This window comes from Dromaius novaehollandiae, unplaced genomic scaffold (genome assembly GCF_036370855.1).
Source record: "Dromaius novaehollandiae isolate bDroNov1 unplaced genomic scaffold, bDroNov1.hap1 HAP1_SCAFFOLD_234, whole genome shotgun sequence".
NCBI lineage: Eukaryota > Metazoa > Chordata > Aves > Casuariiformes > Dromaiidae > Dromaius > Dromaius novaehollandiae.
Window position 1 is genome coordinate 1 of NW_026991393.1, and position 26,134 is coordinate 26,134.

Here is a 26,134-nt window from a genome sequence, read left to right on the forward strand (position 1 = left end):
CCCCAATTCACCTCGCCCCCCCCCCAAAACTGTCCCCGCAGCCCCAAATCTACCCTGGGGACCCCCAAATCCACCCTGGCCCCCCCCAAATCACCCCGAGACCCCCAAATTGCCCCAACCCCCCCAAGTCCATCCTGGGACCCCAAAAACTGCCCCAGCCCCCCCAAATCACCCCGAGACCCCCCAAATTGCCCCAACCCCCTAAGTCCATCCTGGCACCCCCAAATCTGCCCCAGCCCCCCCAAATCACCCCGAGACCCCCCCAAATTGCCCCAACCCCCCACGTCCATCCTGGCACCCCCAAATCTGCCCCAGCCCCCCCCAAATCGCCCCGAGACCCCCCAAATTGCCCCAACCCCCCCAAAATCCAGCCTGGCACCCCAAAACCTGCCATAGCCCCCCCAAATCACCCCGAGACCCCCCCAAATCACCCCGAGACCCCCCCAAATTGCCCCAACCCCCCAAGTCCATCCTGGCACCCCCAAATCTGCCCCAGCCCCCCCCAAAACCACCCTGGACCCCCAAAACCACCCTGGACCCCCCCAAATCTGCCCCAGCCCCCCCAAATCTGCCTGGACCCCCCCAAATCCACCGATTCCCCCCCAAACCCATCCTGGGACCCCCAAAACACCCTGGACCCCCCCAAATCCAGCCTGGCACCCCAAAACCTGCCATAGCCCCCCCCAAATCCCCCCTGATCCCCCCCAAATCTGCCCCAGCCCCCCCATATCTGTCCGGGACCCCCCCAAATCCAGCCTGGACCCCCCCAAATCCAGCCTGGCACCCCAAAACCTGCCGTAGCCCCCCCAAATCCCCCTTATCCCCCCAAATCTGCCCCAGCCCCCCCCCAAATCCCCTCGGCCCCCCCAAATCCACCACAACCCCCCCCAAACCCATCCTGGCACCCCCAAAACACCCTGGACCCCCCCAAATCCAGCCTGGCACCCCAAAACCTGCCATAGCCCCCCCAAATCCCCCCCGGCCCCCCCAAATCTGCCCCAGCCCCCCCCATATCTGTCCGGGATCCCCCAAATCCACCCTGGACCCCCCCACGTCCACCCTGGCACCCCAAAACCTGCCATAGCCCCCCCAAATCCCCCCTGATCCCCCCAAATCTGCCCCAGCCCCCCCCCAAATCCCCTCGGCCCCCCAAATCCACCACAAACCCCCCCCAAACCCATCCTGGCACCCCCAAAACACCCTGGACCCCCCAAATCCAGCCTGGCACCCCAAAACCTGCCATAGCCCCCCCAAATCCCCCCCGGCCCCCCCAAATCTGCCCCAGCCCCCCCATATCTGTCCGGGATCCCCCAAATCCACCCTGGACCCCCCCACGTCCACCCTGGCACCCCAAAACCTGCCATAGCCCCCCCAAATCCCCCCTGATCCCCCCCAAATCTGCCCCAGCCCCCCCATATCTGTCCGGGATCCCCCAAATCCCCCCTGGACCCCCCCACGTCCACCCTGGCACCCCATAACCTGCCATAGCCCCCCCAAACCCACCCCGGCCCCCCCCAAATCCACCGCAGCCCCCCCCAAACCCATCCTTGTACCCCCCAAAACACCCTGGACCCCCCAAATCCAGCCTGGCACCCCAAAACCTGCCATAGCCCCCCCAAACCCACCCCGCCCCCCCCAAATCCACCACAACCCCCCCAACCCATCCTGGGACCCCCAAAACACCCTGGACCCCCCCAAATCCAGCCTGGCACCCCAAAACCTGCCATAGCCCCCCCAAACCCCCCCGGCCCCCCCAAATCTGCCCCAGCCCCCCCATATCTGTCTGGGACCCCCCAAACCCATCCTGGCACCCCAAAACCTGCCATAGCCCCCCCCAAACCCCCCCGGCCCCCCCAAATCTGCCCCAGCCCCCCCCCAAATCTGTCCGGGACCCCCCAAATCCACCCTGGTTCCCCCCAAATCTGTCCCAGCCCCCCCCAAACCCCTCCTGGCTCCCCAAAACCCCCCCCGACCCCCCCAAGCCCCTCCTGGCACCCCAAAACCCCCCCGGCCCCCCCCCACCTCGCCGTCGCCCATCAGGGCCACGAGCTGCTTCTTCCGCTGGTCCAGGAGGTTCACGTGCCTGATGGGGTTGATCAGGGCCTCGGCGTAATCTGGGGGGGGGCAGGCAGGGTTGGGGGGGCCCCCCCGAAAGGTGGGACCCCCCCCCGCAAGGTGGGACCCCCCCAAAATGGGGGAGCCCCCCCCCAAAAAGGGGGAGCCCCCAGAAGAGCGACTGGGCTGCATCCAGCTTGCTGCAGCATCACCCCGGGGGATGCCCCCCCCCCCCAAAATGGGGGGGTTTTCCCCCAAAATGGGGGTCCCACCCCAAAAGGGGGGGCACCCCAAAATAGGAGGACCCCCCCAAAAAAGAGAGGGGACCCCCAAAAAAAGGGGTGACCCCCCCCAGGCTGCACCCACCTCCCTGCAGCATCACTCCCCTGTCACCCCCCCCCAAAAATGGGGTTTTCACCCCAAAATGGGGGTTTTCCCCCAAAATGGGGGTCCTACCCCAAAAGGGGGGCACCCCAAAATAGGAGGACCCCCCCAAAAAAGAGAGGGGACCCCCCAAAAGAAGGGGTGACCCCCCCCCCAGGCTGCACCCACCTCCCTGCAGCATCACTCCCCTGTCACCCCCCCCCAAAAATGGGGTTTTCACCCCAAAATGGGGGTTTTCCCCCAAAATGGGGGTCCCACCTCAAAAGGGGGGGCACCCCAAAATAGGAGGACCCCCCCAAAAAAGAGAGGGGACCCCCCAAAAGAAGGGGTGACCCCCCCCCCAGGCTGCACCCACCTCCCTGCAGCATCACTCCCCTGTCAAGCCCCCAAAAATGGGGTTTTTCACCCCAAAAGGGGGTTTTTCCCCCAAAATGGGGATTCCTCCCCAAAGGGGGGACCCCGAAATATGAGGACCCCCCCCAAAAAGAGAGAGGGGGGGCCCCAAAAACAGGGGTGACCCCCCCAAAAGAGCGATGGGGCTGCACCCACCTCCCCGCAGCATCACCCCCCTCCCCCCGCAAGCAGGTGTCACCTCCCCCAAAAATGGGGTTTTATCCCCCAAAATGTTTTGTTTCCCCCAAAATGGGGGTCCCATCTCAAAGGGGGGGACCCCAAAATATGAGGGGCCCCAAAAAAGAGAGGGGACCCCCAAAATAGGGGTGACCCCCCCCAAAGAGCGATGCGGCTGCACCCATCTCCCTGCAGCATCACCCCATCACTCCCTCAAAATGGGTTTTTTTCCCCCAAAATAGGTGTTTTCCCCAAAATGGGAGTTTTTCCCCAAAAGGGGTCACCCCAAAGTACGAAGCCCCGCCCAAAAAAAGACAGGGGACCCCCAAAAAAGAGATGACCCCCCCAAAAAAAGAGCAATGGGGCTGCACCCACCTCCCCCCTCACTGGGTGTCACCCCCCCTCTCCAAAAATGAGGTTTTATCCCCCAAAATGGGTTTTTTTTCCCCAAAAATTTTTTTTTTCCCCAAAGTGGGGGCCCCAAAATATGAGGACCCCCCCCCAAAAAAGAGAGAGACCCCCCCAAAAAGAGGGGTGACCCCCCCAAAAGACTAACCAGGCCTCACCCACCTCCCTGCAGCATCACCCAACCCTATGGGGGGGGGAGGGGTTAGAAAACAGGGGGTTTCTCCCCCAAAACGCACTGCCCCCCCCAAGTGAGCCCCCCCCCGGAAGGAGAGGACCCCCCCCCCCCAAAATGGCCCCCCCGGACCCTGGTGGTCGTCGGGGATGTAGTCGTAGGCCTCGGTGTAGACGAGCAGCGCCGGCAGGCACAGCGGCAGGTTGCTCTCGCTGCGCAGGCAGATGTAGTGGTACCCTGGGGGGGGGCAAAAATGGGGGGGGGGGGGGCAAAAATTTGGGGGGGGGGTAAATATCTTGGGGGGTTAAATATTTGGGGGGGGTAAATATTTGGGGGGGGAAGATTTTTGGGGGGGTATTTTGGGGTGCGGGGGGGTATTTGGGCTGTGGGGGGGGTTGGGGGGCAAATATTTCGTGGGGGGTAAATATTTGGGGGAGATGTAGCCCCCCCCGTCACCATGGTGACCAGTGGGTGCCGCCCCCCTGCCCCCCGTTGCCATGGTGACGCTGTGGGGGGGGGGGGCCCAGGGCGAGGCAAAGCGGGGCGCTGGGCCTGCCCCGCCCGTTGCCATGGCGACACGTGCGCGCGCCGCCCCCCCGCCCCCCGTTGCCGTGGCGACGCCACGCCCCCGCCTCCCGTCACCGCCCCCGCCCGCCGTTGCCGTGGAGACGCCTCCCCCCCTCCGTTGCCATGGCGACGCCGCCTCCCCGCCCCCCGTTGCCGTGGCGACGCCTCCCCCCGCCTCCCGTTGCCGTGGTGACGCCACGCCCCGCCCGCCATTGCCGTGGCACCGCCTACCCCCCGCCCCCCGTTGCCGTGGCGACCCCACGCCCCCACCCGCCGTCGCCGTGGCGACGCCTCCCCCCCGCCCCCCGTTGCCGTGGCGACACCACGCCCCCACCCGCCGTCGCCGTGGCGACGCCACGCCCCTGCCTGCCATTGCCATGGTGACGCCCCGCCCCCGCCCGCCATTGCCGTGGCACCGCCTCCCCCCGCCCGCCGTTGCCGTGGCGACACCACGCCCCCACCCTCCGGTGCCATGGCGACACCGCCTCCCCGCCTCCCGTTGCCGTGGTGACGCCACGCCCCCGCCCGCCATTGCCGTGGCGCCACCTCCCCCCGCCTCCCGTTGCCGTGGCGACACCACGCCCCCGCCCGCCATTGCCGTGGCGCCACCTCCCCCCGCCTCCCGTTGCCGTGGTGACGCCACGCCCCCGCCCGCCATTGCCGTGGCGCCGCCTCCCCCCGCCCCCCGTTGCCGTGGCGACGCCACGCCCCCGCCCGCCATTGCCGTGGCACCGCCTCCCCCCGCCCCCCGTTGCCGTGGCGACACCACGCCCCCACCCCCCGTTGCCACGGCGACGCCGCCTCCCCGCCCCCCGTTGCCATGGCGACGCCGCCTCCCCACCCCCCGTTGCCGTAGCGCCGCCTCCCCCCGCCCCCCGTTGCCGTGGTGACGCCACGCCCCCACCCTCCGTTGCCATGGCGACGCCGCCTCCCCGCCCCCCGTTGCCATGGCGACGCCTCCCCCCGCCCCCCGTTGCCGTGGCGACGCGGGGGGGGCGGGGCTCACCGGAGCGGATGGCGGCCACGGGCAGGATGCGGTGCCCCACGAAGCGGCCGCCCTCCTCGAAGGCGGCGATGCGCAGCGAGGCCAGTGTGGGCAGCACCACCTGCGGCACCGGCGTCAGCCCCCCCGGCCGGGACCCCCCCACAGCCCCCCGGGAGGGGCAGGGCCCCCCACGACCCCCCCGGGAGGGGCAGGGACCCCCCAAACCACCCATGGGGGCAGGGACCCCCCAAACCCCCCCACATTGGGGCAGGGACCCCCCCCAAACCCCCCATGGGGGCAGGGACCCCCCAACCCCCCCCCACATTGGGGCAGGGACCCCCCCCAAACCCCCCATGGGGGGCAGGGACCCCCCACGACCCCCCCGAGAGGGGCAGGGATCCCACAACCCCCCCATGGGGGCAGGGCCCCCCCCAGACTCCCACCAAGGGGCAGGGACCCCCCAAACCACCCATGGGGGCAGGGCCCCCCCACGACCCCCCCGAGAGGGGCAGGGACCCCCCCAAACCCCCCATGGGGGGCAGGGACCCCCCCAGACTCCCACCAAGGGGCAGGGACCCCCCCAAACCCCCCATGGGGGGCAGGGACCCCCCAAACCCCCCCACATTGGGGCAGGAACCCCCCCAAACCCCCCATGGGGGCAGGGACCCCCCACGACCCCCCCGAGAGGGGCAGGGACCCCCCCCAAACCCCCCATGGGGGGCAGGGACCCCCCAACCCCCCCCACATTGGGGCAGGGACCCCCCCCAAACCCCCCATGGGGGCAGGGACACCCCAACCCCCCCACATTGGGTCAGGGCCCCCCCCCAAACCCCCATGGGGGCAGGGACCCCCCAACCCCCCCACATTGGGGCAGGGACCCCCCCCAAACCCCCCATGGGGGCAGGGACCCCCCCAGACTCCCACCAAGGGGCAGGGACCCCCCCACGGCCCCCCGGGAGGGGCAGGGCCCCCCCACGACCCCCCCGAGAGGGGCAGGGGCCCCCCAAACCCCCCATGGGGGCAGGGGCCCCCCCAAACCCCCCCACATTGGGTCAGGGACCCCCCCAAACCCCCCATGGGGGCAGGGACCCCCCCAGACTCCCACCAAGGGGCAGGGACCCCCCCCAAACCCCCCATGGGGGGCAGGGACCCCCCCCAGTAGGGAGGGAACCCCCAAATCCCCCACAGTGGGGGAGAAACCCCCTCCCAGTGCCCTCCCAATGTCCCCCCAGTCTCTCCCAATGTCCCCCCAGTCTCTCCCAGTGTCCCCCAGTCTCTCCCAGTGTCCCCCCAGTGCCTCCCAGGGTTCGTCCAGTGGCCCCTAGTCCCTCCCCAGTGCCTCCCAGTGCCCTCCCAGCGCCTCCCAGCCCCTCCCCACTGCCCCCAGTCCCTCCCAGAGTCCCCTCGGTGCCCCCCAGTCCCTCCCAGTACCCCCCAGTGCCTCCCCAGTCCCTCCCAGTGCCTCCCCAGTGCCCCTCAGTGCCTCCCCAATGCCTCCCAGTGCCTCCCAGTCCCTCCCAGGGCCCCCTCAGTGCCTCCCAGTGCCCCCCAGTCCCCCTCCGTGCCCCCTCAGTGCCCCCCAGTCCCTCCCAGTGCCTCCCCAATTCATCCCAGTGCCCCCCAGTCCCTCCCCAGTGCCTCCCAGTGCCCCCCTGTCCCTCCCAGTGCCTCCCCAGCACCCCTGAGTCCCTCCCCAGTGCCCCCCAGTGCCTCCCAGTGCCCCCCAGTGGCTCCCAGTGCCCCCCAGTTCCTCCTCAGTGCCTCCCAGTGCCCCTCTGTCCCTCCCCAGTGCCTCCCAGTGCCCCCCTGTCCCTCCCAGCACCCCTGAGTCCCTCTCCAGTGCCCCCCAGTGGCTCCCAGTGCCCCCCAGTTCCTCCTCAGTGCCTCCCAGTGCCCCTCTGTCCCTCCCCAGTGCCTCCCAGTGCCTCCCCAGCACCCCTGAGTCCCTCCCAGTGACCCCCAGTGCCTCCCAGTCCCTCCCAGTGCCTCCCCAGCACCCCTGAGTCCCTCTCCAGTGCCCCCCAGTGGCTCCCAGTGCCCCCCAGTTCCTCCTCAGTGCCTCCCAGTGCCCCTCTGTCCCTCCCCAGTGCCTCCCAGTGCCCCCCTGTCCCTCCCAGTGCCTCCCCAGCACCCCTGAGTCCCTCCCCAGTGCCCCCCAGTCCCTCCCCAGTGCCTCCCAGTGCCTCCCAGTGCCCCCCAGTTCCTCCCCAGTGCCTCCCAGTGCCTCCCAGTGCCTCCCCAGCGCCCCTGAGTCCCTCCCAGTGCCCCCCAGTGCCTCCCAGTGCCCCCCAGCACCCACCTTGTGGAAGACGAAGGGCTCCTCGTCCCACACGGGGTTGAAGGAGTTGCCCTGGGAGGTCCGCGTGCGGTACTTGCGCTTGGTGTCCACCGGCAGCCCAAAGACGTCCACCTCCACGTAGATGCCCACGCGCTTGTCCGAGAGGAACTGCCCCGAAATCACCTGGAGGCACCCCAAAATCAACCCGGCACCCCAAAAACCCTGTCCTGGCACCCAAAAACCTGCCCTGGCACCCAAAAACCTGTTCTGGAGCCCAAAACCCTGTCCTGGGACCCCAAAACCTGTCCTGGGACCCCAAAAACCTGTCCTGGGACCCAAAAAACCTGTTCCAGGACCCAAAAACCTGTTCTGGAGCCCAAAACCCTGTCCTGGGACCCCAAAACCTGTCCTGGCACCCAAAAACCTGCCCTGGAGCCCCAAAACCTGCCCTGGTGCCCCCAAACCTCCACGTAGATGCCCACGCGCTTGTCCGAGAGGAACTGCCCCGAGATCACCTGGAGGCACCCCAAAATCAACCCAGCACCCCAAAAACCCTGTCCTGGCACCCAAAAACCTGCCCTGGCACCCAAAAACCTGTTCTGGAGCCCAAAACCCTGTCCTGGGACCCCAAAACCTGTCCTGGGACCCCAAAAACCTGTCCTGGGACCCAAAAAACCTGTTCCAGGACCCAAAAACCTGTTCTGGAGCCCAAAACCCTGTCCTGGGACCCCAAAACCTGTCCTGGCACCCAAAAACCTGCCCTGGAGCCCCAAAACCTGCCCTGGTGCCCCCAAACCTCCACGTAGATGCCCACGCGCTTGTCCGAGAGGAACTGCCCCGAAATCACCTGGAGGCACCCCAAAATCAACCCGGCACCCCAAAAACCCTGTCCTGGCACCCAAAAACCCTGTCCTGGCACCCAAAAACCTGTTCTGGAGCCCCAAACCCCTGTCCTGGCACCCAAAAACCTGTCCTGGGACCCAAAACCCTGTCCTGGGACCCAAAAAACCTGTCCTGGGACCCCAAAAACCTGTCCTGGGACCCAAAAACCCTGTCCTGGCACCCAAAAACCTGTCCTGGCACCCAAAAAACCTGTCCTGGCACCCAAAAACCTGTTCTGGAGCCCCAAACCCCTGTCCTGGCACCCAAAAACCTGTCCTGGGACCCAAAACCCTGTCCTGGGACCCAAAAAACCTGTCCTGGGACCCCAAAAACCTGTCCTGGGACCCAAAAACCCTGTCCTGGCACCCAAAAACCTGTTCTGGGACCCCAAAAACCTGTCCTGGGACCCAAAATCCTGTTCTGGAGCCCCAAAAACCTGCCCTGGGGCCCCCAAACCTCCACGGAGATGCCCACGCGCTTGTCCGAGAGGAACTGCCCCGAAATCACCTGGCGGCACCCCAAAATCAACCCAGCACCCCAAAAACCCTGTCCTGGCACCCAAAAACCTGTCCTGGGACCCAAAAAACCTGTCCTGGCACCCAAAAACCTGTCCTGGGACCCAAAATCCTGTTCTGGAGCCCCAAAACCTGCCCTGGGGCCCCCAAACCTCCATGGAGATGCCCACGCGCTTGTCCGAGAGGAACTGCCCCAAAATCACCTGGAGGCACCCCAAAATCAACCCAGCACCCCAAAAACCCCATCCCAGCACCCCAAAACCTGTTCTGGGACCCAAAAAACCTCCCCAAACCCCCCTGGAACCCCCTGGAGACCCCCCAAAGACCACCCCAAACCCCCCTAGAGACCCATCAAGGACACCCCAAGCCCCCCAGAGACCCCTTGGAGACGCCTCAACCCCCCCGGGACCCCTTGGAGACCCATCAACCCCCCCCGGAACCCCTTGGAGACCCATCAAGGACACCCCAATCCCCCCGGGACCCCTTGGAGACCCATCAACCCCCCCGAGACCCCTTGGGGACCCATCAAGGACACCCCAACCCCCCAGAGACCCATCAAAGACACCCCAACCCCCCCGAACCCCTTGGAGACGCCTCAAACCCCCCCAGAACCCCTTGGAGACCCATCAAACCCCCCCGGAACCCCCTGGAGACCCATCAAGGACACCCCAACCCCCCCAGAACCCCTTGGAGACCCATCAAACCCCCCCGGAACCCCCTGGAGACCCATCAAGGACACCCCAACCCCCCCAGAACCCCTTAGAGACCCCCCAAAGACCACCCCAAACCCCCTGGAGACCCACCAAAGACACCCCAACCCCCCCGGGACCCCTTGGAGACCCATCAAGGACACCCCAAACCCCCCAGAGACCCATCAAAGACACCCCAAACCCCCCGAACCCCTTGGAGACGCCTCAACCCCCCCCAGAACCCCTTGGAGACCCATCAACCCCCCCGGAACCCCCTGGAGACCCATCAAGGACACCCCAACCCCCCCGGGACCCCTTGGAGACCCATCAAGGACACCCCAACCCCCCCCGGAACCCCTTAGAGACCCATCAAACCCCCCCGGAACCCCTTAGAGACCCATCAAGGACACCCCAACCCCCCCGGGACCCCTTAGAGACCCCCCAAAGACCACCCCAAACCCCCTGGAGACCCATCAAGGACACCCCAACCCCCCAGAGACCCATCAAAGACACCCCAAGCCCCCCCGAACCCCTTGGAGACGCCTCAAACCCCCCCAGAACCCCTTGGAGACCCATCAAGGACACCCCAACCCCCCTGGGACCCCTTGGAGACCCATCAACCCCCCCGGAACCCCTTAGAGACCCACCAAAGACCACCCCAAACCCCCTGGAGACCCATCAAAGACACCCCAACCCCCCCGGGACCCCTTGGAGACCCATCAAGGACACCCCAAACCCCCCAGAGACCCATCAAAGACACCCCAAACCCCCCGAACCCCTTGGAGACGCCTCAACCCCCCCCAGAACCCCTTGGAGACCCATCAAACCCCCCCGGAACCCCTTGGAGACCCATCAAGGACACCCCAACCCCCCCGGGACCCCTTGGAGACCCATCAAACCCCCCCGGAACCCCTTAGAGACCCATCAAGGACACCCCAACCCCCCCGAGACCCCTTGGAGACCCATCAACCCCCCCCGGAACCCCTTAGAGACCCATCAAGGACACCCCAACCCCCCCGGGACCCCTTGGAGACCCATCAACCCCCCCCGGAACCCCTTGGAGACCCATCAAGGACACCCCAACCCCCCCGGGACCCCTTGGAGACCCATCAAACCCCCCCAGAACCCCTTGGAGACCCATCAACCCCCCCCGGGACCCCTTGGAGACCCATCAAGGACACCCCAACCCCCCCGGGACCCCTTGGAGACCCATCAAACCCCCCCAGAACCCCTTGGAGACCCATCAAGGACACCCCAACCCCCCCGGGACCCCTTGGAGACCCATCAAGGACACCCCAACCCCCCCGGAACCCCTTGGAGACCCATCAACCCCCCCGGAACCCCTTGGAGACCCATCAAGGACACCCCAACCCCCCCGGGACCCCTTGGAGACCCATCAACCCCCCCCGAACCCCTTGGAGACGCCTCAACCCCCCCCAGAACCCCTTGGAGACGCCTCAAGCCCCCCCAGAACCCCTTGGAGACCCATCAAACCCCCCCGGAACCCCTTAGAGACCCATCAAGGACACCCCAACCCCCCCGAGACCCCTTGGAGACCCCCCAAAGACCCTCTCAAACCCTCCAAGACCCTTGGGGGACCCCCCCCCGGCCCCCGACCCCCGCCCGGGGCCCCCCCCAGCCCCACCTTGACCTTGACGGTGTTGGCGACGATGCCGTCGACGATGTCCTCGGTGAAGGGGTCGAAGGCCTTGTCCGGGCGCCGCATGAACTCGGGCTTGAGCAGGAAGCCGCTGCGGCCGTTGTACTCGAACATGCCCAGGTTGAGCTGCATCGGCAGGTCTGGGGGGGCGGCGCCGCGTCGGGGGGGCGGCCGGGGGGCCGGGGGGGGGGCTGGGGGTCTGCTGGGGGGCAGCTTGGGGGTCTGGGGGGTGGGTTGGGGGTCTGGGGGGGGAAGCTTGGGGGTCTAGGGGGTGGGTTGGGGGGCTGGGGGGGCTGGTTGGGGGTCTAGGGGGTGGGTTGGGGGGCTGGGGGGGGCAGCTTGGGGGTCTAGGGGGTGGGTTGGGGGGCTGGGGGGGGAAGCTTGGGGGTCTAGGGGGTGGGTTGGGGGGCTGGGGGGGGAAGCTTGGGGGTCTGGGGGGGTCTGGGGGTCTGCTGGGGGGCAGCTTGGGGGTCTGGGGGGTGGGTTGGGGGGCTGGGGGGTGGCCTGGGGGGCTGGGGGTCTGCCGTGAGGCTGGGGGGCAGCTTGGGGGGCTGGGGGGAGGCTGCTATGGGGCTGAAGGGGAAGGCTGGGGGTCTGGGGGGGTCTGGGGGGCAGCTTGGGGGTCTAGGGGGTGGGTTGGGGGGCTGGGGGGGGAAGCTTGGGGGTCTGGGGGGTGGGTTGGGGGTCTGGGGGGTGGCCTGGGGGGGCTGGTTGGGGGTCTTGGGGGCAGCCTGGGGGGCTGGGGGGGGCTGGGGGTCTGCTGGGGGGCTGGTTGGGGGTCTAGGGGGTGGGTTGGGGGGCTGGGGGGTGGCCTGGGGGGCTGGTTGGGGGTCTTGGGGGTCTGCTGGGGGGCTGGGGTGCAGCTTGGGGGTCTGGGGGGAGGCTGCTATGGGGCTGAAGGGGAAGGCTGGGGGTCTGGGGGGGGTCTGGGGGTCTGCTGGGGGGCTGGGGGGCAGCTTGGGGGTCTGGGGGGTGGGCTGGGGGGACTGGTTGGGGGTCTTGGGGGCAGCCTGGGGGGCTGGGGGGGGGGCCTGGGGGTCTGCCGGGGGGCTGGGGGGCAGCTTGGGGGTCTGGGGGGAGGCTGCTATGGGGCTGAAGGGGAAGGCTGGGGGTCTGGGGGGGGTCTGGGGGTCTGCTGGGGGTCTGGGGGGGGTCTGGGGGGCAACTTGGGGGTCTAGGGAGGAAGGTTGGGGGTCTAGGGGGTGGGTTGGGGGTCTTTGGAGCTGCCTGGGGGGCTGGGGGGTGGGTTGGGGGTCTGCTATGGGGCTGAAGGGGCGGCCTGGGGGTCTGGGGGGGTCTGGGGGTCTGCCGTGGGGCTGGGGGGCAGCTTGGGGGTCTAGGGAGGAAGGTTGGGGGTCTGGGGGGAGGCTGCTATGGGGCTGACGGGGAAGGCTGGGGTCTACGGGGCGGGTTGGGGGTCTGCTATGGGGCTGGGGAACAGGCTGAGGGTCTGGGGGTGGGTTGGGGGCCTGGTGGGGGTCTGTTGTGGGGCTGGAGGGGCAGCCTGGGGGTCTAGGGGGTGGGCTGGGGGTCTGGGGGGGCAGCTTGGGGGTCTATGGGGTGGGTTGGGGGTCTGCTGTGGGGCTGGGAGGGGTCTGCTATGGGGCTGGGGGGCAGCTTGGGGGTCTGGGGGGCAGCTTGGGGGTCTAGGGAGGAAGGCTGGGGGTCTGGGGAGTGTGCCGTGGGGCAGCCATGGGGCTGGGGGGGGCTGCCATGGGGCTGTCACCATGCCATGGGGCAGGGCTACGGGGCCAGGGCCATGCCGTGGGGCAGGAGCCGGGCCGTGGGGCAGCATCTATGGGGCCAGGGTTGTGCTGGGGGGCAGGAGCTGGGCTGCAGGAGCAGCGCTATGGGGCCCTGGGGCCGTGCTGCGGGGCAGGAGACCGCGCCGTGGGGCAGCTATGGGGCAGCTATGGGGCAGCCGTGGGGCTGACCGAGGGTCTGGAAGTTGAGGGCCACCACGCAGCACCCAGCAGAGCCCCGACGCCCGGGGGGATCGCGCCGGGGGGCCCCGAGGCCACGCTATGGGGCCGCTGTGGGGCAGGAGACCGCGCTATGGGGCAGCTATGGGGCAGCTATGGGGCTGACCGAGGGTCTGGAAGTTGAGGGCCACCACGCAGCACCCGGCAGAGCCCCGACGCCCGGGGGGATCGCGCCGGGGGGCCCCGAGGCCACGCTATGGGGCCGCTGTGGGGCAGGAGACCGCGCTATGGGGCAGCTATGGGGCAGCTATGGGGCTGACCGAGGGTCTGGAAGTTGAGGGCCACCACGCAGCACCCGGCAGAGCCCCGACGCCTGGGGGGATCGCGCCGGGGGGCCCCGGGGCCGTGCTGTGGGGCAGATGACCGCGCCGTGGGGCAGCTATGGGGCAGCTATGGGGCAGCCGTGGGGCTGACCGAGGGTCTGGAAGTTGAGGGCCACCACGCAGCACCCAGCAGAGCCCCGACGCCCGGGGGATCGCGCCGGGGGGCCCTGAGGCCACGCTATGGGGCCGCCATGGGGCAGGAGACCGCGCTATGGGGCAGCTATGGGGCAGCCGTGGGGCTGACCAAGGGTCTGGAAGTTGAGGGCCACCACGCAGCACCCAGCAGAGCCCCGACGCCCGGGGGGATCGCGCCGGGGGGCCCCGAGGCCACGCTATGGGGCCGCTGTGGGGCAGGAGACCGCGCTATGGGGCAGCTATGGGGCAGCTATGGGGCTGACCGAGGGTCTGGAAGTTGAGGGCCACCACGCAGCACCCGGCAGAGCCCCGACGCCCGGGGGGATCGCGCCGGGGGGCCCCGGGGCCGTGCTGTGGGGCAGGAGACCGCGCCGTGGGGCAGCTATGGGGCAGCTATGGGGCAGCTATGGGGCTGACCGAGGGTCTGGAAGTTGAGGGCCACCACGCAGCACCCAGCAGAGCCCCGACGCCCGGGGGGATCGCGCCGGGGGGCCCCGAGGCCACGCTATGGGGCCGCTGTGGGGCAGGAGACCGCGCTATGGGGCAGCTATGGGGCAGCCGTGGGGCTGACCGAGGGTCTGGAAGTTGAGGGCCACCACACAGCACCCAGCAGAGCCCCGACGCCCGGGGGGATCGCGCCGGGGGGCCCCGGGGCCGTGCTGTGGGGCAGGAGACCGCGCCGTGGGGCAACTATGGGGCAGCTATGGGGCAGCTATGGGGCTGACGGAGGGTCTGGAAGTTGAGGGCCACCACGCAGCACCCAGCAGAGCCCCGACGCCCGGGGGGATCGCGCCGGGGGGCCCCGGGGCCGTGCTGTGGGGCAGGAGACCGCGCCGTGGGGCAGCTATGGGGCAGCTATGGGGCAGCTATGGGGCTGACCGAGGGTCTGGAAGTTGAGGGCCACCACGCAGCACCCAGCAGAGCCCCGAGGCCCGGGGGGATCGCGCCGGGGGGCCCTGAGGCCACGCTATGGGGCCGCCATGGGGCAGGAGACCGCGCTATGGGGCAGCTATGGGGCAGCTATGGGGCTGACCGAGGGTCTGGAAGTTGAGGGCCACCACGCAGCACCCAGCAGAGCCCCGACGCCTGGGGGGATCGCGCCGGGGGGCCCCGGGGCCGTGCTGTGGGGCAGGAGACCGCGCCGTGGGGCAGCTATGGGGCAGCTATGGGGCAGCTATGGGGCTGACCGAGGGTCTGGAAGTTGAGGGCCACCACGCAGCACCCAGCAGAGCCCCGACGCCCGGGGGGATCGCGCCGGGGGGCCCCGGGGCCGTGCTGTGGGGCAGGAGACCGCGCCGTGGGGCAGCTATGGGGCAGCTATGGGGCTGACCGAGGGTCTGGAAGTTGAGGGCCACCACGCAGCACCCAGCAGAGCCCCGACGCCCGGGGGGATCGCGCCGGGGGGCCCCGGGGCCGTGCTGTGGGGCAGGAGACCGCGCCGTGGGGCAGCTATGGGGCAGCTATGGGGCTGACCGAGGGTCTGGAAGTTGAGGGCCACCACGCAGCACCCAGCAGAGCCCCGACGCCCGGGGGGATCGCGCCGGGGGGCCCCGAGGCCACGCTATGGGGCCGCTGTGGGGCAGGAGACCGCGCTATGGGGCAGCTATGGGGCAGCTATGGGGCTGACCGAGGGTCTGGAAGTTGAGGGCCACCACGCAGCACCCAGCAGAGCCCCGACGCCCGGGGGGATCGCGCCGGGGGGCCCCGGGGCCGTGCTGTGGGGCAGGTGACCGCGCCGTGGGGCAGCTATGGGGCAGCTATGGGGCAGCTATGGGGCTGACCGAGGGTCTGGAAGTTGAGGGCCACCATGTGGCAGCCGGCGTTCCAGAAGAGCTGCGGCTGGTAGTTGGAGGAATCCACCCGGGTGCCCTTGGGGTAGATGCGGCTCAGCTGCTTCTTGTTGTACCTGCGTCGCCGTCAAGGGCCACTGCGCCCCATAGCTGCCCCATAGCTGCCCCATAGCTGCCCCATGGCTGCCCCATTGCTGCCCCACGGCATCCCTGAGCTGCCCTACGGTCTCCCCGAGCTGCCCCATAGCACCCCCAGCACCCCCAAACCTGCCCTGCTGCCACCCAGGCCCATGTGGACACCCCCAGCCTGCCCCATAGCTGCCCCATAGCTGCCCCACGGTGCCCCCTAACTGCCCCGTAGAGTCCCCTAACTGCCCTATAGGGTCCCCAAGCTGCCCCATGGCACCCCCAGCACCCCAAAATCTGCCCTGCTGCCACCCCAGCCTGCATAGACACCCTGAGTCCGCCCCATAGCTGCCCCACGGTGCCCCATAGCTGCCCCATAGAGTCCCCAAACTGCCCTCTGGGGTCCCCCAGCTGCCCCATGGCGCCCTAGAGGTGCCCCATAGCACCCCCAGCACCCCCAAACCTGCCCTGCTGCCACCCAGGCCCATGTGGACACCCCCAGCCTGCCCCATAGCTGCCCCACGGTGCCCCATAACTGCCCCAATACACCCCAAAACCCCTCTAATGCACCCCAAAACCCCCCACTGCACCCCAAAACCCTCCTAATGCACCCCAAAACCACCCAAATGCACCCCAAAACCTGCCTGCCCCCCCAAACCCCCCCATTGCACCCCAAAACCCCTCTGGGTTTCCCCAAGGCCCCCCAAAACCCCTAATGCACCCCAAAAACACCCAAATACACCCCAAAACCCCTAATGCACCCCAAAAACACCCAAATACACCCCAAAACCCGCCTGCCCCCCCCGGACACCCCCAAACCCTCCGTCGTCCCCATCTCTTGGGGGGATCCCTGCTCCTCTTGGGGGGGTCCCCCAAATCCGGGGGGGCTCCCCAACATCCAGAGCGGCCCCCCCAAATCCAGGGGGGCTCCCCCACCTCCAGGGCCCCCCCCAAAACCCGAGAGGCCCCCAAAATCCAGGGCCCCCCCCCAAATCCAGAGACGTTCCCCCATCTTCGGGGCCCCCCCAAAACCGAGGGGTCCCCCCAAAACCAGAGGGGCTCCCCCACCTCCAGAGGGGCTCCCCCAAATCCAGAGGGTCTCCCCCACCTCCTGCCCCCCCCCCAGACCCGAGGGCCCCCCCCCAAAACCCGGGGGGGCCCCCCCAAAAGCGGAGGATACTCCACGAACTCGAGGGGGCTCTTGGTGAGCTGCTCCAGCCCCTTGGTCTCCACGAAGGACGACATCTCGAAGGCCTTGTTGCGCTCTGGGGGGGCCGGGGGCACCCCAAAATCAGCCGCTGGCCTTGGGGGGGCCCCCCCCGACCCCGCTGGGCCCCCCCCGACCCATTGCGCCCCCCCCAACCCGCCCCAGGGGCTCGGTTTCCAGCCCCCCCCCCCCCCACATCTCACTGCCTTCCTCCATTCTCTCTGCGCACCCCCTAAATGAGCCGGGGGCCCCCCAAATTCTCCTGCCCCCCCCCAAATTCTCCTGCCCCCCCCCAAATTCTCCTGCCCCCCCAAGTTAGCCGGGACCCCCCCAAATCGCCCTGGGGGCCCCCAAATTGCCTGGACACCCCCCAAATCCTCCTGCCCCCCCCAAATTCTCCTGCCCCCCCAAATCCTCCTGCCCCCCCCAAATTCTCCTGCCCCCCCCCCAAATTCTCCTGCCCCCCCAAGTTACCCGGGACCCCCCCAAATCGCCCTGGGGGCCCCCAAATTGCCTGGACACCCCCCAAATCCTCCTGCCCCCCCCAAATCCTCCTGGGCCCCCCCCAAATCCCCCCCAGGACCCCCGTGAACCCCCCCCCAGGAGCCCCAATAGTCCCTCGTGGCCCCCCCGAACCCCCTAGAGCCCCCCCAAACCACCCAGGACCCCCATAAGCCCCCCAGGGTCCCCCCAGACCCCTCCGGATCCCCCCAACCCCCCTCAGGACCCCCCAAAACCCCCCCGAGCCCCCCCAAAATGCCCCGAGACGCCCCAAAATGCCCCGAGACCCCCCAAAACGCCCCGAGACCCCCCCAAACTCCCCCAGGACCCCCATAAGCCACCGGGGCCTCCTCAACCCCCCTCCAGATCCCTCCAAAGCCCCCCAAAACCCCCTCAGGACCCCCCAAAACCCCCTCAGGATCCCCCAAAATGCCCTCAGGACCCCCTAAAACCCCTCAGGACCCCCCCAAAACCCCCCTGAGCCCCCCCCCAGATCGCCCCGAGACCCCCCAAAATGCCCCAGGACCCCCATAAGCCACCAGGGCCTCCTCAAACCCCCTCCAGATCCCTCCAAACCCCCCCAAAACCCCTCTGAATCCCCCCAAAACCCCCTCAGGACCCCCCAAAACCCCTCAGGACCCCCCCAAAACCCCCCTGAGCCCCCCCAAAATGCCCCGAGACCCCCAAAATGCCCCCAGGACCCCCAAACGCCCCCAGGACCCCCATAAGCCACCGGGGCCTCCTCAAACCCCCTCCAGATCCCCCCAAATCCCTCTGAATCCCCCCAAAACCCCCTCAGGACCCCCCAAACCCCTCAGGACCCCCAAAACCCCCTCAGGATCCCCCAAAACCCCCTCAGGACCCCCCAAAATGCCCCTGAGCCCCCCCAAATGCCCTGAGCCCCCCCCAAATTGCCCCGACCCCCCCAAAACGCCCCAGGACCCCCATAAGCCACCGGGGCCTCCTCAAACCCCCTCCAGATCCCCCCAAATCCCTCTGAATCCCCCCAAAACCCCTCAGGACCCCCCAAACCCCCCCGAGCCCCCCCAAACCCACCAGGACCCCCCCAAATCACCCTGAGCCCCCCCCAAACACCCCCAGGACCCCATAAGCCACCAGGGCCTCCTCAAACCCCCTTCAGATCCCTCCAGATCCCCCCAAAACCCCTCTGAATCCCCCCAAATCCCCTCTGAATCCCCCCAAAACCCCCTCAGGACCCCCCAAAACACCCCCGAGCCCCCCAAATCACCCCTGAGCCCCCCAAACCCACCAGGACCCCCCAAAACCCACCAGGGCCTCCTCAAACCCCTCCAGATCCCTCCAAACCCCCTCCAGACCCCCCCAAACCCCTCCGAATCCCCCCCAAACCTTTTGGGATCCCCCCAAAACCTCCTCAGGACCCCCCCAAAACCCCCTCAGGACCCCCCAAACCCCCCTGAGCCCCCCCAAACCCCCCCCGAGCCCCCCCCAAAATGCCCCGAGACCCCCCAAAATGCCCCAGGACCCCCATAAGCCACCAGGGCCTCCTCAAACCCCCTCCAGATCCCTCCAAACACCCTCCAGACCCCCCCCAACCCCTCCGAATCCCCCCAAACCTTTTGGGACCCCCCAAAACCCCTCAGGACCCCCCAAAACCCCCTCAGGACCCCCCCAAAACCCCCCTGAGCCCTCCCAAAATGCCCCGAGACCCCCAAAACGCCCCCAGGACCCCCAAAATGCCCCAGGACCCCCATAAGCCACTGGGGCCTCCTCAAACCCCCTCCAGATCCCTCCAAAGCCCCCCAAAACCCCTCTGAATCCCCCCAAACCCCCTCCAGACCCCCCCAAACCCCTCAGGACCCCCCAAAACCCCCTCAGGACCCCCCAAACCCACCAGGACCCCCCAAAACGCCTCGAGCCCCCCCAAACTCCCCCAGGACTCCCATAAGCCACCGGGGCCTCCTCAAACCCCCTTCAGATCCCCCCAACCCCCCCAAAACGCCTCAGGACCCCCCAAACCCCCTCAGGACCCCCAAACCCCCCCGAGCCCCCCCAAAATGCCTCAAGCCCCACAAACTCCCCCAGGACCCCATAAGCCACCAGGGCCTCCTCAAACCCCCTCCAGATCCCTCCAGATCCCCCCAAAACCCCTCTGAATCCCCCCAAGTCCCCTCTGAATCCCCCCAAAACCCCCTCAGGACCCCCTAAAACCCCTCAGGACCCCCCAAAACCCCCCTGAGCCCCCCAAAATGCCCCGAGACCCCCCAAAATGCCCCCAGGACCCCCAAAATGCCCCAGGACCCCCATAAGCCACCGGGGCCTCCTCAAACCCCCTCCAGATCCCTCCAAAGCCCCCCTGAACCCCTCTGAATCCCCCCAAAACCCCCTCAGGACCCCCCAAAACCCCCTCAGGACCCCCCAAAACACCCCCGAGCCCCCCCAAAATGCTCCGAGCCCCCCAAACTCCCCCAGGACCCCATAAGCCACCAGGGCCTCCTCAAACCCCCTCCAGACCCCCCCAAACCCCTCCGAATCCCCCCCAAACCTTTCGGGATCCCCCCAAAACCCCCCCGAGCCCCCCCAAAACCCCCTCAGGACCCCCCAAAACCCCCTCAGGACCCCCCCAAACCCCCCCCGAGCCCCCCCCCCCCCATCGCCACTCACTGCTGGCGGCCTGGAAGGACTTGAACTTGACGGGCTCCACGTAGTTGACCAGGTTGGACATCTCCTCCGTGGCGTTGACCTCGCTGCTGGCCGTGCCCTGGGCCCCCCCCGAGCGGCGTGAGCCCCCCCGAACCGCCCGGGGACCCCCCCGAACCGCCGGGGACCCCCCCGAACCGCCGGGGACCCCCCGAACTGGCCAGGGCCCCCCCCGAACCCCACCTCGTCCGTGGTGGGCTTCTTCAGCTCCGGCTGCTCGTCCTCCTCCTCCTCCTCGCTGTCGGCCTCGCGGTCTGGGGGGGGCGATGGGGGGTGAGGGGGGGGGGGCGGGTCTGCACCCCCAAATCTGACCCCCCTGAGCCCCCCAAATCTGCCCCCGAGCCCCCCCAATCCATCCTTGCACCCCCCAATCCCCCCGGCACCCCCAAATCTGACCCGGCACCCTCAAATCTGCCCCCCCCAATCCACCCCGGCACCCCCAAATCTGCCTCCTGGCACCCCCCCCCAAATCTCCCCCCAGCCCCCCAAATCTCCCCCCAGCCCCCCAAATCTGCCCCATGACACCCCCAAATCCTCCCGGCACCCCAAATCTGCCCCCTGCACCCCCAAATCCCCCCAGCCCCCCCAAATCTCCCCCCAGCCCCCCAAATCTGCCCCATGACACCCCCAAATCCTCCCGGCACCCCAAATCTGCCCCCTGCACCCCCAAATCCCCCCAGCCCCCCCAAATCTCCCCCCAGCCCCCCAAATCTGCCCATGACACCCCCAAATCCCCCCGGCACCCCCAAATCTGCCCCCTGCACACTCAAATCCCCCCAGCCCCCCCAAATCTCCCCCCAGCCCCCCAAATCTGCCCCCCTGCACCCCCAAATCCCCCCGGGACCCCCAAATTTGCCCCTGCCCCCCAAATCCCACCTTGCACCCCCAAATCCCTCCTGGCACCCCCCAATCTCCCCCCAGCCCCCCCAAATCTGCCCCAGACCCCCAGATCCCCCCCGGCATCCCCAGATCTGCCCCCCAGCCCCCCAAAATCCTGCTTTGCACCCCCAAATCCCCCCCCAGGGCCACCGGATCCCCCCAGCACCCCCAAATCCCGCCTTGGACCCCCAAATCTGCCCCAGCCCCCCCAAATCCCCCCTGGGACCCCCAAATCCCCCCCGGCACCCCCAAATTTGCCCCTGCCCCCCAAATCTTGCACCCCCAAATCCCTCCTGGCACCCCCAAATCCCTCCAGCCCCCCCAAATCTGCCCCCTTGCACCCCCAAATCCCCCCGGTACCCCCCAATCTCCCCACAGCCCCCCCAAATCCCCCAGCACCCCCCGGGACCCCCAAATCTGCCCCAGCCCCCCCGCAGCCCCCCTTTGCACCCCCAAATCCCCCCCGGGACCCCCAAATCTGCCCCAGCCCCCCCGCAGCCCCCCCTTTGCACCCCCAAATCCCCCCCGGGACCCCCAAATCCCCCCCCGGGACCCCCAACACCCCCCCGGGACCCCCAAATCTGCCCCAGCCCCCCCGCAGCCCCCCCTTTGCACCCCCAAATCCCCCCCCGGGACCCCCAAATCCCCCCCAGCACCCCTGCACCCCCCCGGGACCCCCAAATCTGCCCCAGCCCCCCCGCAGCCCCCCCTTTGCACCCCCAAATCCCCCCCGGGACCCCCAAATCCCCCCCCGGGACCCCCAAATCTGCCCCAGCCCCCCCAAATCCCCCCCAGCACCCCCAACACCCCCCCCGGGACCCCCAAATCTGCCCCAGCCCCCCCGCAGCCCCCCTTTGCACCCCCAAATCCCCCCCCGGGACCCCCAAATCCCCCCCAGCACCCCCAACACCCCCCGGGACCCCCAAATCTGCCCCAGCCCCCCCGCAGCCCCCCCTTTGCACCCCCAAATCCCCCCGGGACCCCCAAATCCCCCCCCCGGGACCCCCAACACCCCCCCCGGGACCCCCAAATCTGCCCCAGCCCCCCCGCAGCCCCCCCTTTGCACCCCCAAATCCCCCCCCGGGACCCCCAAATCTGCCCCAGCCCCCCTGCAGCCCCCCCTTTGCACCCCCAAATCCCCCCCCCCCCGGCACCCACCGATGGATTTCCGGGGCTCCCCCAGCTTCGGCGCCTTCTCGTCGCCGCCGGGTGCCGCGGGGGGGGCGCCGCTTTCGGGGGGCTCCGCCGGGGGGGCCCCTGCGTCGGGGGGGGGTCAGGGGGGCCCCCAAAGCCCCTGGCCGCCCCCGGAGCCCCCCCCGGGGGAGTTGGGGGGGGCTGGGTGGGTTTTGGGGTGCAGGAGGGTTTGGGGGGGCTGTGGGGGGGGTTGGGGGGGCTGTGGGAGGGGTTTTGGGGTGCAGAAGGGTTTGGGGGGGCCATGGGGGGGTTTGGGGGTGCAGAAGGGTTTGGGGGGGGCCCTGGGGGGGGTTGGGGTGCAGGAGGATTTGGGGGGGGCTTTATCCAGACATTTTGGGGTATGGGGCAGTTCGGGGGGGCCGTACGGGGGGGTTGGGGGTGCGGGGGGGTCTGGGGGTGCCCCCGGGGGGGGTCTCCGCGTACCGGGGGGTCGGCGTCGCAGGCGGGGGGCTCGGGGGGGGGGGATGCCGCACTCGGGGGCCCTTGGGACGGTTTGGGGGGGCCGTACGGGGGGGTTTGGGGGTGCGGGGGGGTTTTGGGGTGCCCCCGGGGGGGTCTCCCCGTACCGGGGGGGTCGGCGTCGCCGGCGGGGGGCTCGGGGGGGGTGATGCCGCATTCGGGGGCCCTTGGGGGACCGCGGGGCAGTTTGGGGGGGCCGTACGGGGGGGTTTGGGGGTGCGGGGGGGTCTGGGGGTGCCCCCGGGGGGTCTCCACGTACCGGGGGGGTCGGCGTCGCCGGCGGGGGGCTCGGGGGGGGTGATGCCGCACTCGGGGGCCCTTGGGATGGTTTGGGGGGGCCGTACGGGGGGGTTTGGGGGTGCGGGGGGGTCTGGGGGTGCCCCCGGGGGGGTCTCCGCGTACCGGGGGGGTCGGCGTCGCCGGCGGGGGGCTCGGGGGGGGGTGATGCCGCACTCGGGGGCCCTTGGGACGGTTTGGGGGGGCCGTACGGGGGGGTTTGGGGGTGCAGGGGGGTCTGGGGGTGCCCCCGGGGGGGTCTCCGCGTACCGGGGGGGTCGGCGTCGCCGGCGGGGGGCTCGGGGGGGGTGATGCCGCACTCGGGGGCCCTTGGGGGACCGCGGGGCGGTTTGGGGGGCCGTACGGGGGGGTTTGGGGGTGCGGGGGGGTCTGGGGGTGCCCCCGGGGGGGTCTTTGCGTACCGGGGGGGTCGGCGTCGCCGGCGGGGGGGCTCGGGGGGGCGTTTGCGGAGGCTGCTGCCCTCGGGGGGGGCCGGGGGGGGCCGCGGGCGCCGCTTCTTGTTCTTCACCAGGATTCGGCCCAGCAGGTCCTGGGGGCTGGGCAGGGGCACCCCGGGCTGCAGCTGGGGGGGCAGCGGTCAGACCCCCCCAAAACCACCCCCCCGCGCCCCCAAATGACCCCCGGCACCCCCAAAAATCAGCTCGGCACCCCCAAAAACCCCCCTGCACCCCCAAAATCTGCTCTGCCCCCCAAAAGCCACCCTGGGACCCCCCCAAATCCACCCTGCGCCCCCAAAATCCACCGTTGACCTGGGGGGCAGGGGTGAGGCCCCCCCAAAAATGACCCCCCCGCACCCCCAAAAGGACCCCTGGCACCCCAAAAATCAGCTCTGCACCCCCAAAAACCCCCCTGCACCCCCAAATCCCACCCTGCGCCCCCCAAAAGCCACCCTGGCCCCCCCCCAAATCCACCCTGGGCCCCCAAACTCCACCGTCGACCTGGGGGGCAGCGGTCAGACACCCCCAAAACGACCCCCCCGCCGCCCCAAATGACCCCCAGCACCCCCAAAAATCAGCTCGGCACCCCAAAAACCCCCCTGCACCCCCAAATCGCACCCTGGGCCCCCCCCAAATCCACCCTGTGCCCCCAAAATCCACCGCCGACCTGGGGGGCAGGGGTGAGGCCCCCCCAAAATGACCCCCCCGCACCCCCAAATGACCCCCAGCACCCCAAAAATCAGCCCTGCACCCCCCAAAAACCCCCCTGCACCCCAAATCCCTCCCTGAGCCCCCCAAAAGCCACCCCAGGCCCCCCCAAATCCACCCTGGGCCCCCAAACTCCACCGCCGACCGGGGGGGCAGGGGTGAGGCCCCCCCAAATGACCCCCCCGCACCCCCAAAATGACCCCCAGCACCCCAAAAATCAGCCCTGCACCCCCAAAATCCCCCCTGCACCCCCAAATCCCACCCTGAGCCCCCAAATCCACCCTGGGCCCCCAAAATCCACCGTTGACCTGGGGGGCAGTGGTCAGGCCCCCCCCAAAATGACCCCCCCGCACCCCCAAAAGGACCCCTGGCACCCCAAAATCAGCTCTGCACCCCCAAAACCCCCCCTGCACCCCCAAATCCCACCCTGAGCCCCCCAAAACCCACCCTGGGCCCCCCCAAATCCACCCTGGGCCCCCAAACTCCACCGTTGACCTGGGGGACTCCACCGTTGACCTGGGGGGCAGCGGTCAGACACCCCCAAAACGACCCCCCCGCGCCCCCAAATGACCCCCAGCACCCCCAAAAATCAGCCCGGCACCCCCCAAAACCCCCCTGCACCCCCAAATCGCACCCTGGGACCCCCAAAAGCCACCCTGGGCCCCCCCCAAATCCACCCTGTGCCCCCAAAATCCACCGCCAACCTGGGGGTCAGGCCCCCCCAAACAACCCCCCGCGCCCCCAAATGACCCCCAGCACCCCAAAAATCAGCTCTGCACCCCCAAAAACCCCCCTGCACCCCCAAATCCCCCCGGTGCCCCCCCCAACCCGCCGCGGCCCCCCCGCACCCACCGGGTACTTCTCCAGCGGCTCGATGAGCAGCGCGTCCCCAAAAATATTGCGGCAGTATTCGGCCATCTTCGCCTGCTGCTTGGCCCTGGGGGGGGAATTGGGGGCTGGGGGGGGATTTGGGGTGCTGGGGGGTCCCCCCAAATCTGCCACCCCCCCAGCGCCCCCCCGAACCCCAAATTGGGGGGGAAAAGGGGGATTTTGGGGGTGACCCCCCTCCCCGGGAAGCAGCAAGGCGCCAGCTCTTGCCCCCAAACCCTCGGCTGATTTTGGGGGGGTCCCTGCTAGTTTGGGGGGGCTCTCGCAGCTGGGGGGGCAATATGGGGTGCTGGGGGGTCCCCCAAATCCGCCACCCCCCCAGCGCCCCCCCAAACCCCAAATTGGGGGGAAAAAGGGGGATTTAGGGGGTGACCCCCCCCCAGGGAAGCAACAAGGCACCAGCCCTCGACCCCGCTGCTTTTGGGGGGTCCCTGCTAGTTTTGGGGGGGTCCCGAGGCCGTGACTTCTTTTGGGGGGGAATTTGGGGTGCTGGGGGGTCCCCCAAATCCGCCACCCCCCAGCACCCCCCAAACCCCAAATTGGGGGAAAAAGGGGGATTTTGGGGGTGACCCCCCTCCCCCGGAAGCAGCAAGGCACCAGCTCTTGCCCCCAAACCCTCGGCTGATTTTGGGGGGGTCCCTGCTAGTTTGGGGGGGGCTTTTGCAGCTGGGGGGGCAATATGGGGTGCCGGGGGGTCCCCCAAATCCGCCACCCCCCCCAGCGCCCCCCCAAACCCAAATTGGGGGGAAAAAGGGGGATTTAGGGGGTGACCCCCCCCCAGGAAGCAGCAAGGCACCAGCTCTTGCCCCCAAACCCTCGGCTGATTTTGGGGGGTCCCTGCTAGTTTGGGGGGGCTCTTGCAGCTGGGGGGCAATATGGGGTGCTGGGGGGTCCCCCCAAATCCGCCACCCCCCAGCACCCCCCAAACCCCAAATTGGGGGGAAAAAGGGGGATTTTGGGGGTGACCCCCCTCCCCGGGAAGCAGCAAGGCACCAGCTCTTGCCCCCCAAACCCTCGGCTGATTTTGGGGGCTCCCTGCTAGTTTGGGGGGGGCTCTCGCGGCTGGGGGGGGCAATATGGGGTGCTGGGGGGTCCCCCAAATCCGCCACCCCCCCAGCGCCCCCCCAAACCCCAAATTGGGGGGAAAAAGGGGGATTTAGGGGGTGACCCCCCCCGGGGAAGCAACAAGGCGCCAGCCCTCGCCCCCGGCTGCTTTTGGGGGGTCCCTGCTAGTTTTGGGGGGCTCTTGGAGCCGGGATTTTTTTTGGGGGGGGTCCCGGGGAATTTGGGGGGGTCCCTGGGGATTTGGGGGGGGGGGATTTTGGGGCAGGGGGGGCCTCACGAGTCGACGTGGTTCTCGAAGG

At 69.1% G+C, this 26,134-nt stretch overlaps 1 protein-coding gene across 1 annotated transcript; it reads right to left on the minus strand.

Annotated features, from left to right (window-relative positions):
* Nucleotides 1–2,022: 2,022 nt before the first annotated feature.
* On the minus strand, nt 2,023–24,800 carry LOC135326134 (1-phosphatidylinositol 4,5-bisphosphate phosphodiesterase beta-3-like; the record flags this gene model as incomplete). Its single annotated transcript, XM_064503983.1, has 13 exons — nt 24,735–24,800; nt 23,139–23,299; nt 22,548–22,606; nt 21,946–22,044; nt 20,092–20,162; nt 19,873–19,969; nt 16,702–16,786; nt 15,387–15,511; nt 11,151–11,305; nt 7,441–7,602; nt 5,163–5,262; nt 3,722–3,826; nt 2,023–2,114 (listed from the first exon to the last, which is right to left on the minus strand). Coding segments are annotated over exons 1-13 (1,377 nt in total), but the record flags the coding sequence as incomplete, so codon positions are not given.
* Nucleotides 24,801–26,134: the final 1,334 nt, after the last annotated feature.